Genomic DNA, 11,261 nt, shown 5'->3' with positions numbered 1-11,261 from the left:
GGAGCACAGGCTCCGGACGCGCAGGCTCAGCGGCCATGGCTCACGGGCCCAGCCGCTCTGCGGCATGTGGGATCCTCCCAGACCGGGGCGCGAACCCGGTTCCCCTGCATCGGCAGGCGGACGCGCAACCACTGCGCCACCAGGGAAGCCCTCTCAGTCTTTTTAAATAGTATTTTATATGGAAAGAAGCAAACAAAATAGCAATACAGTTAGACCTTGATAGTCATTCAATTTATTGTACATTGCTACCTCAGTCTTTCTTTCCCACATCAGATTTGGCCTTTTGCATATCACCTTCAACTTGGGGAATCTCTATTTGTTAAATAGATAAATCCTCATCTTCATAAATCTCAATTGTGAATCCCCTAAGCTGATTTCTTATTACTGTACTTCAACTACAGTTGGGGGGGGGGGCCCTCTGATTAGTAGTATATAGCTGATACTGAAATAACCCACATTATATAACAATTACCCCTTGCTCTGTGGGCTCCATGCCAGCTATTGCTCTTTCCTTGTTGGTATCTCTTTTCTGGCAATTATTCTTTTCTGTCATGGTCATCTATAATTGTGTGCTTATCTCCCTGTGTTTGGACTAAAAGTTCTTTGAGATCACATATCCTAATCATGCCTTCTTTTTTTTTACAATGTAGATGCTTGTGGTGTAGAATTCTGGGGGGAAAATTGTTTAATGTGTTTTGTTTTTTTTTTTTCTCTTTTAGAGTCTATTTTGAACTGTTTCTGGGTTTTTAGCTTGTTTAAACCACTGCTTTTCAACTTATAAAGTTATTTTGAGGTTGAAAGTTATCTGCTAATTATATTACCCAACTATGTCTCTGCTTTTTGAAAAGATTTTTGTCCTTTAGAGTGTCATTTTCATCTGCAAGTTACTCTCATAACTTTGTTTTATGGGTAAGGTATTTGAGGTTCAGAGAAATTGAAGGCCTTCACGAAAATCACCAAGATAGTAAGTGGCAGTCAGTTATGCCATGGCCTCTTACTCAGGTACCTTATCATGCTGCCTTCTGTAATTCTTTGGCTACTTATTAACTACCTTTGTTTAAATATTGCTTTGCCAAGATTTACATAATCACAAATTATATTATACATTTTATAATTGGTACTTGGGAGAATTCTTTAAGTGCATACAGTAGTCAAATATGAATAAAAAATGTTTTTGTCTAGTCCTTGCCTACCTGGTTTATTTCAACCAAGGACTTTGGTTGGCAAGTGTAAGTGGGAGGTCAGGAAAGTGGAACCAGCTGTTGTGGCTCTGTTTTTCCTCACTGGTGTGAGGAAAGATGTGACAGTATTTCAGAAAGGTCATCCCAAACTAGAGTTTCAAATAAATAGTAAAAGGGACTCTTTAGTACCTAGCACACTGTGTACTTGATATTCATTAAAACAGTAACTTAGATTTTATTTATTGAGCACATTTTTTTTGATAGTTTAAGTGAGGCTTGAAAGCCACTTAGAATTTTTGAAGTGGAGTCAGTAGTGTTCCTTACTTTTAGATAGTAGTATAATACTTATTAGATATATTATTATCTAAATCATTGTAGGTGTAGCTGAAAGAGTACCAGGCTAGGGATCAGAAAAATAGGGATTCAGTTTAGGTTCTGCCGTAGTCAAGTCACCATAAACAAATTAATATAGGTCCTCTGAGCTTCTCTTTTCTTGTGTAAAATTTTTATTTTTTTTATTTTTTATTTTTGGCTGCGTTGGGTCTTTGTTCTTTTCTGGCAATTATTCTTTTCTGTCATGGTCATCTATAATTGTGTGCTTATCTCCCTGTGTTTGGACTAAAAGTTCTTTGAGATCACATATCCTAATCATGCCTTCTTTTTTTTTACAATGTAGATGCTTGTGGTGTAGAATTCTGGGGGGAAAATTGTTTAATGTGTTTTGTTTTTTTTTTTTCTCTTTTAGAGTCTATTTTGAACTGTTTCTGGGTTTTTAGCTTGTTTAAACCACTGCTTTTCAACTTATAAAGTTATTTTGAGGTTGAAAGTTATCTGCTAATTATATTACCCAACTATGTCTCTGCTTTTTGAAAAGATTTTTGTCCTTTAGAGTGTCATTTTCATCTGCAAGTTACTCTCATAACTTTGTTTTATGGGTAAGGTATTTGAGGTTCAGAGAAATTGAAGGCCTTCACGAAAATCACCAAGATAGTAAGTGGCAGTCAGTTATGCCATGGCCTCTTACTCAGGTACCTTATCATGCTGCCTTCTGTAATTCTTTGGCTACTTATTAACTACCTTTGTTTAAATATTGCTTTGCCAAGATTTACATAATCACAAATTATATTATACATTTTATAATTGGTACTTGGGAGAATTCTTTAAGTGCATACAGTAGTCAAATATGAATAAAAAATGTTTTTGTCTAGTCCTTGCCTACCTGGTTTATTTCAACCAAGGACTTTGGTTGGCAAGTGTAAGTGGGAGGTCAGGAAAGTGGAACCAGCTGTTGTGGCTCTGTTTTTCCTCACTGGTGTGAGGAAAGATGTGACAGTATTTCAGAAAGGTCATCCCAAACTAGAGTTTCAAATAAATAGTAAAAGGGACTCTTTAGTACCTAGCACACTGTGTACTTGATATTCATTAAAACAGTAACTTAGATTTTATTTATTGAGCACATTTTTTTTGATAGTTTAAGTGAGGCTTGAAAGCCACTTAGAATTTTTGAAGTGGAGTCAGTAGTGTTCCTTACTTTTAGATAGTAGTATAATACTTATTAGATATATTATTATCTAAATCATTGTAGGTGTAGCTGAAAGAGTACCAGGCTAGGGATCAGAAAAATAGGGATTCAGTTTAGGTTCTGCCGTAGTCAAGTCACCATAAACAAATTAATATAGGTCCTCTGAGCTTCTCTTTTCTTGTGTAAAATTTTTATTTTTTTTATTTTTTATTTTTGGCTGCGTTGGGTCTTTGTTGCTGTGCGCGGGCTTTCTCTAGTTGCGGCGAGCGGGGGCTACTCTTGGTGGCCGTGCGCAGGTTTTTCACTGCTGTGGCTTCTCTTGTTGCAGAGCACGGGCTCTAGGCTCGCGGGCTCTGGAGCACAGGCTCAGTAGTTGTGGCGCACAGGCTTAGTTGCTCCGCGGCATGTGGGATCTTCCTGGCCCAGGCTTGAACCCGTGTCCCCTGCATTGGCAGGCGGATTCTTAACCACTGCACCACCAGGGAATCCCTCGTGTAAAATTTTTGGAGATAATAACTCTTCCCTACGCTGTAGGGTTATGGTAAGAATCAAATGAAATAAAGAATGTGAATGCACTTTATACTGCTAACAAATGTTTAGATCGCTTCTAGTATTACACCAGTTCGTTGATTAAAAGCCTTGCCTGTGTCATACTTTGAGTGACATAGAGTAGCTCTTTGTCCTCATTTGCAATTAATTTATCGTATTTACAGAATTTGGAGGTTTTGGCTCGGTTAGTGGAAAAATTGAAATAGAAATCAAGATCAACCATGAAGGAGAAGTAAACAGGGCACGCCATATGCCCCAGAACCCTTGCATCATTGCCACAAAGACTCCATCCAGTGATGTTCTTGTTTTTGACTATACGAAACATCCTTCTAAACCAGGTACTTGCCCTTTTCAATTCAAATACAAATGATGAGTCACTGGGGGGATACATTGCTTCTCTCAATTTTAATTGCTTGTTATTCTTTGTATAACTTAACATCTTGTGATTTATATTGATATGTGTGGGTACTCTTCCTTCATCTTTCTTCCCTACGTGGGAAAAAAAATGCTTTTTTACATAGGATAGAATGTGCAGCTCTTAAGCATTATCTATTTGGTCATAATGGGTCTGTATGTCTCATAAAAAGTAAGAGCTTTAGACCTCTTGATAAAAATTCCAGTATACTTTGTAGATCCAAAGAGGAAGTGGACTGGATAGTCTTGATGTGTCTGTTACTTTGTAGACCCTTCTGGAGAGTGCAACCCAGACTTGCGTCTCCGTGGACATCAGAAGGAAGGCTACGGGCTTTCTTGGAACCCAAATCTCAGTGGGCACTTACTTAGTGCTTCAGATGACCATGTGCGTATCCTTTCCATTTTGAAGCAAATCTGGGCTAGTTATATCAGTTTTTTTCCTCTAGGATGTGTCGGGAAATGAGACCCTTTTATATAATAGTTAACTTTTCATTTAAGACTATCTGCCTATGGGACATCAGTGCTGTTCCAAAGGAAGGAAAAGTTGTGGATGCGAAGACCATCTTTACAGGGCATACAGCAGTAGTAGAAGATGTCTCCTGGCATCTGCTCCATGAGTCTCTGTTTGGGTCAGTTGCTGATGATCAGAAACTTATGATGTGAGTAGAATCCTTTTTTTTCTCAATATATTATCTAAGTTTTATATTTAGTGACCCATTTCAAGCTTTTTTCCTGTTTTTTCTCTTTTACTAAAGCTGGGATACTCGTTCAAACAATACTTCCAAACCAAGCCACTCAGTTGATGCTCACACTGCTGAAGTGAACTGCCTTTCTTTCAATCCTTATAGTGAGTTCATTCTTGCCACAGGATCAGCTGACAAGGTCAGTGTGATTTATCCTACAAGAAAACATAGGGTGGATTTCTCTGGCTTCTTTTGTTGTTAATATTTATTTATTTGGCTGTGTCAGGTCTTAGTTGTGGCATGCAGAATCTTTCGTTGTGGTGCGCGGGCTTCTCTCTAGTTGTGGCACGCGGGTTTTCTCTTCTTTAGTTGTGGTGCATGGCTCTCTAGTTGAGGCGTGCGAGCTCAGTAGTTGTGCTGCGTGGGCCTACTTGCCTTGCGGCGTGTGGGATCTTAGTTCCTCGACCGGGGAATCGAACCCGCGTCCCCTGCATTGGAAGGCGGATTCTTCACCACTGGACCACCAGGGAAGTCCCTCTCTGGCTTCTTTTGAATGCACAGAGATTTTTTAGTTATGGATTTTCTTTTTCTCAATAAAAAAAATTTTATTGATTGCACTTGCTTTCCTTTTTGTATGTAGACTGTTGCCTTGTGGGATCTGAGAAATCTGAAACTTAAGTTGCATTCCTTTGAATCACATAAGGATGAAATATTCCAGGTGAGAGAAACTAATGCTCCTCCCCCCACCCCCCGCCTGCCCCAAGGGAAACCTGAGTGTGGGAGTGGGCACACTTGTGCCTTATCCCATTGCTATAAGTAATAAAAATCTTCTTTATGCCTATGCTGATCTCTGTATGAATTGGGATTGTTTTCCCTCCATTATTTCTATACTTTCTCAAGCTGATCATTTGTTGCCTACACTCTTGAGGTATTAAACTTAGTGCCTGATTATTTTATCAGCCTTGTTCCTGACGCTTGTCTCTTCCCTTATTTCTACTCCTTTATCCTTTATAACTTGCTGTATCTGTTAATTTCACAGTTCATTCGTAAAGTACTGACTCCATGTTTTCTGCCTCATCCGTTTAATTAAGCTCCATATGCAAAGCCCTCTGACTCGGTTCAAGAAATAATTGTTACATTATGTTGGAAGCTTAATGCAAGGGCACTGTGAGGAGTACATTATGGTCTTTGCAGTCAGTCCTATGTGTAATACTGAATTCATTATAAGTACTTGGGTAAATAATTATTTTGTGTGTGATCTGTACTTTAGTTCTTAGGTCAGCACTGGATGACATTTGGCTAGAAGCTGGAATTAGACAATAAGAATAAATGAGATCTTCAAAAATATGAAATAGAACAAAAGCTGATATCCTGGGTCTAGTAATGGGTTAAATTGTTAAATATAATGTTAGATTTTGTCCCCTCAATTTTCTAATTGATGGCTTTTTTCTTATGTATAGGTTCAGTGGTCACCTCACAATGAGACTATTTTGGCTTCCAGTGGTACTGATCGCAGACTGAATGTCTGGGATTTAACGCTGTAGGGTTATGGTAAGAATCAAATGAAATAAAGAATGTGAATGCACTTTATACTGCTAACAAATGTTTAGATCGCTTCTAGTATTACACCAGTTCGTTGATTAAAAGCCTTGCCTGTGTCATACTTTGAGTGACATAGAGTAGCTCTTTGTCCTCATTTGCAATTAATTTATCGTATTTACAGAATTTGGAGGTTTTGGCTCGGTTAGTGGAAAAATTGAAATAGAAATCAAGATCAACCATGAAGGAGAAGTAAACAGGGCACGCCATATGCCCCAGAACCCTTGCATCATTGCCACAAAGACTCCATCCAGTGATGTTCTTGTTTTTGACTATACGAAACATCCTTCTAAACCAGACCCTTCTGGAGAGTGCAACCCAGACTTGCGTCTCCGTGGACATCAGAAGGAAGGCTACGGGCTTTCTTGGAACCCAAATCTCAGTGGGCACTTACTTAGTGCTTCAGATGACCATACTATCTGCCTATGGGACATCAGTGCTGTTCCAAAGGAAGGAAAAGTTATGGATGCGAAGACCATCTTTACAGGGCATACAGCAGTAGTAGAAGACGTCTCCTGGCATCTGCTCCATGAGTCTCTGTTTGGGTCAGTTACTGATGATCAGAAACTTCGGATCTGGGATACTCATTCAAACAATACTTCCAAACCAAGCCACTCTAGTTGATGCTCACACTGCTGAAGTGAACTGCCTTTCTTTCAATCCTTATAGTGAGTTCATTCTTGCCACAGGATCAGCTGACAAGACTGTTGCCTTGCGGGATCTGAGAAATCTGAAACTTAAGTTGCATTCCTTTGAATCACAGAAGGATGAAATATTCCAGGTTCAGTAGTCGCCTCACAATGAGACTATTTTGGCTTCCAGTGGTACTGATCGCAGACTGAATGTCTGGGATTTAAGGTAAGTCTTGTTAATTATTACTCTTTGTGGAGTTATTTTCTTACACTTTCCAGAATTACTCAAGGTAAATCTAATTTTTTTTTTTTTTTTTTAATTTATTTTTGGCTGCGTTGGGTCTTCGTTGCTGCGCACGGGCTTTCTCTAGTTGCGGCGAGTGGGGGCTGCTCTTCGTTGTGGTGCGGTGGCTTGTCTTGTTGCAGAGCACGGGCTCCGGGCGTGAGGGCTTCAGTAGTTGCAGCACGTGGGCTCAGTAGTTGTGGCTCGCGGGCTTAGTTGCTCCACGGCATGTGGGATCTTCCTGGACCGGGGATTGAACCCGTGTCCCCTGCATTGGCAGGCGGATTCTTAACCACTGCACCACCAGGGAAGTCCCTGTTTTAACTTATAAAAATCTTTTTGTGCTAGTAAAATTGGAGAGGAACAATCCCCGGAAGATGCAGAAGATGGGCCACCAGAGTTGTTGGTATGTTACAGATACTGAGCAGAACTGAAATAGTTTGTGATTTATTGTCCTCTGTCTGCTTTTCATCTCTGTTTTCCTTCCTCTTTCAGTTTATTCATGGTGGTCACACTGCCAAGATATCTGATTTCTCCTGGAATCCCAATGAACCTTGGGTGATTTGTTCTGTATCAGAAGACAATATCATGCAAGTTTGGCAAATGGTAAGTGTTTCTTTATTTGGGCGAGTTTAGATAAATGAGACCTAGTATCACTTCATATTTATATACTTCATCAGTACAACTGGCAACTCTGTTCAGTTTACTCCGGAGTGTCACTTGCCTGCACATTATCATTTTCAGGTGCCTACCCTTTAACTTTACCAAGTTGTCTCACTGGTATCTCAAACTCTACAAAACTGATCTTTTCTTTTCTCCTTCCTTTCCTTACTCCCCTTACCTCCTGACTTTTTGTTTCCTATATGGCTTCAATGTCTCCCCAGCTCACTTGATTTGAAAACTCAGGTCTTCCTCTATTGTCTATTCACCTCTAGGTGCGGTTCAGTTATCAGATTTTATATTGTTGATCTCTGCAGTGTTTCTCCTGTCTTTACTCATCTTACAAACAGATATAACCAACTTTCCTATTTCTATTCCACACCTAGCTTTTTGGTCAGGTTCTCATTACTACTTGCTGGGCTATTGCAGTAACCTCCTAATTGTTGGCTTGCCTCCTGTTTTTCCCTCTTTGCTAGCAGTCGAATCTTTAGGAATGATCATTCCCTTGAAATTACTTATGAACATGCCTAGCACAGTTCCTACTGCAATGTCACAGCATCAAAGAGTACCATTTCTTCATGAAACTTGCCTAGATGTCAAAAACATTCCCTGCCTTTATACGCCAATTGAAGGTGATCACCCTTCTTTGAATTTTCAGAGCACTTGAAATTTAATAAAAGCAACTGTAATGTCTGATATATAGCAATACAAGAAACAGTTGCCTTCTGGAGATGGATGCTGGTGATAGCTGCACACAGTGTGAATGAACTTAATGCCACTGAACTGTACAGTTAAAAATGGTTACGATGGTAAATTTTGTTATGTGTCTTTTACCACAATTTACAAAACAACTGCATGACTTTTAAGTGACAGTAGCCTAATAAATGAAAATAATTCAAAAGAAACTTTTGGTGTCTCAGAGTAGATCTAGAGCCAGGAAGAAGCTCCAGAGGTGAGTTTTTGGCTCAACATGAGGAAGAAAATTTTTGATATTCAGAACTGTCTTACAGAATAGCCCTATTAATCAAAAATAAAGAAAATAGGAGTATTTGTGGCCTATGAGATTAACACATTATATACTGCATCGATACTTTGGAATATTATGTATCAGAATGAAGTATACTTGGTTTTATAAGCTATTTATGATATGCTAATAAGTAGGAAAAAAGCAAATTATAGAACAGCATGATAGAATCCCTCTTATTAAAATTTGGGTATCTAGTCTTATGTTTAATTATATGTAACTATTTGATAGAAGGCTATTTGCCAAAATGTGGTTGGTATGTTTAGAGAATACTTGTTTTCTTCTTTATACCTTTCTGTATTATAATTTTTTATAGTAAGGATTCGTTTCATGTATTAACAGAAAATCCACTTTATCCTTTTCCTTGTAACACACCCACACAAAATTAATATAAAAAATTAGAGTTCTAACAAGAAAGTGAAATGGCCTGCTTTAGATAGCCTGTCAATGAAAGGTATTTTAGTGGTTGTCATGGCAGTGTTGTAGGAGATGAAGCTACATCACCTTCAAGGCCATCACCTCCAGTCCAGGTTGTTACTTTACTCCATTTTTGGGGGGGGGGGGGGTGTTTGTTTTGGGTTTTTTTTAAGAATTATTGTGATATAATAAGTAGTAAGCATTTGGTCTTCGTCCAGGTTCCTGGCACAGAGTTCCTAAAACTCTTGGGATTTCCTGAGTGGTAGGAGTCTCTATTGCTATTTATAAGTAGCTGCTTTTGGCCACACCTGAGTTTAGGCTAAGGAGGTAACTTAAGGGGGCCCCTATAAAAACTCTTGGGAAAGCTCCATAAAAAGCTTTTGATTTCATGAGCTTCTGGGTTGGTGAATATATCAGTGCCACCAGAGAGAGTGTGGAAGCTCTGTGCTCCATCCCCACCTTGCCCTGTGCATCTCTTCCATTTGGCCATTCCTGAGTTATAATCTTTATAATAAACCAGTAAAGCGCTTTCCTGAGTTCTGTGAATCATTGCAGCAAATCATCAAACCTGGTGGGGCGGGGGGTGGGGGGCGGCTGTGAGAAAATTTATAGCCAAGTTGGGCAGGAGTACTCGGGTAGCCAGGGCACTCAGGGCTTGACACTGGCCTCTGCTGAAGTGAGGGTAGTCTTGTGGGATTGAGCCCTTGGTTACAGTCTACCTCCAGGTGGTCAGCATCAGGATTGAACTGAGTTTTTGGACACCCCATTGGTGTCAGGGGAGAAGATACCACACTTTTGTTGTCAGACTACTCACATAATTGTATACATTGTTTGTCCCTGTAGTCAGATTGTAAGCTAAGACTATCCCATCCTCTGTAGCAGCTACCCTAGTGATACTTAGTGCATAGTAGATACTAAGAACAGTAAATTTTGCCCAAGTGAAAGTGGTTTCTGTGTTTAAGATGCTCTTGGATATGGGTATTTCATCAAGTAGTACAAGTAGAGTTTATTTTATGCAAGAACAGTTTCTTTTTAAAATATTTATAAATTGAGATTTGGAACATGGTTTTTGCAGTACAGTCACAGAATTGTGCAACCGTCACTACAGTCAGTTACCCCAGAAAGAAACCCCACACCCAGTAGCCATTCCTCCTATTTGCCTCCAGTCCACCCAGTACTAGGCAACCATTAATCTACTTTCTCTATGGATTTGCCTATTCTGCACATTTAATATAAATCATACAATATGTGACTGACTTTTTTTATTTTCAAATAATACTCCATTGTATGGATATATCATTTTATTTGTCCATTCATCAGTTGATGGACATTTGTGTTGTTTTTACTTTTTGACTATTATGAATAATGTCTGATTAAAAGACTCAAAGTTGATTATCAAGACAAATGGTAACCATACTTCAGTTTTTAGTTGCTATCCTAATCCAGGGGGGTTGGCCTGTGGCCAGCTGCGTATTTTATTTGGCACGCGACTTATACTTATCCATTTGCAGGTTGTCTGTGGCTGCTTTCATCCAACAACTGCAGAGTTGAATAGTTAAAACAGATGATATGCCCCACAGTCTGTCTCCCTGGCCTCATCTATTTGAAACCTTAACTTCAAGAAGTAACTTTCATGTTCACTCAGTATCCTTTTCTTTTTCTTGTTTTTGGCAGGCAGAGAACATTTATAATGATGAAGACCCTGAAGGAAGCGTGGATCCAGAAGGACAAGGATCCTAGAGAATGTCTGCACTTCTTGTGATTTTTAGACTCCCCTTTTCTTCCTCTCAACCCTGAGATTGATTTAACACTGGTTTTGAGACACAGACTTTGGTTATCCCTCTATAATAAGTTCTATCAACAATGTTATTAGTCCAAACAGGTGTTTTCTAAATATTAACTGGGGGCTTCTTGATTCAGCAAAGCCACAGACTTATATTTAAATTTTCTTCAGGAATTTTCTAGTAACAGAGGTCTAAAGTAGCCACAAAAAGGGGAATATTGTGTGTGGTTATTTTTCTTCTTATGCTGTATCCCCATGTTTTTCTGACTCATTTAAGTAAATGCTAGAGTGAGTAAGAAGTAGAGCCAAGTGAGGTAGGTGTCTGAGCCATGAAGTATAAATACTACAAGATGTCGTTTTTATTCAGGAAATAGGGGAGATTCAAGTCATATAAATTCCTGCTCTAAAATCTTCACACCAAACTTTCCAGGATACACATTTTCTTACATAGACCAGTCTCCTCTCAGTTTCTTCAGTTAAGTCAAAACAATGTGTTCCTCTTTCCCCATATATT

General features: G+C 39.1%; 1 protein-coding gene and 1 pseudogene across 1 annotated transcript in view; both read left to right on the top strand.

The window, feature by feature from the left end:
* The window catches only part of LOC102988682 (histone-binding protein RBBP4), a 14,648-nt gene extending 8,755 nt beyond the window's left edge, over window positions 1–5,893 (top strand). The window contains exons 4-9 of the mRNA XM_024125509.3: window positions 3,417–3,590; window positions 3,936–4,051; window positions 4,165–4,325; window positions 4,422–4,548; window positions 4,990–5,067; window positions 5,810–5,893. Coding sequence (XP_023981277.2) covers window positions 3,417–3,590; window positions 3,936–4,051; window positions 4,165–4,325; window positions 4,422–4,548; window positions 4,990–5,067; window positions 5,810–5,893 — 740 coding nt within the window. The remainder of the gene's footprint in view (window positions 1–3,416; window positions 3,591–3,935; window positions 4,052–4,164; window positions 4,326–4,421; window positions 4,549–4,989; window positions 5,068–5,809) is intronic.
* Window positions 5,894–6,056: 163 nt separating this feature from the next.
* Window positions 6,057–11,195, top strand: LOC129391896 (histone-binding protein RBBP4-like; annotated as a pseudogene).
* The last annotated feature ends 66 nt before the right edge of the window (window positions 11,196–11,261 follow it).

This window comes from Physeter macrocephalus, chromosome 3 (assembly GCF_002837175.3).
Source record: "Physeter macrocephalus isolate SW-GA chromosome 3, ASM283717v5, whole genome shotgun sequence".
NCBI classification, from domain to species: Eukaryota; Metazoa; Chordata; class Mammalia; order Artiodactyla; family Physeteridae; genus Physeter; species Physeter macrocephalus.
Note: the sequence above shows the minus strand (reverse complement) of the source record. Positions and strands in the feature narration are given on the sequence as shown.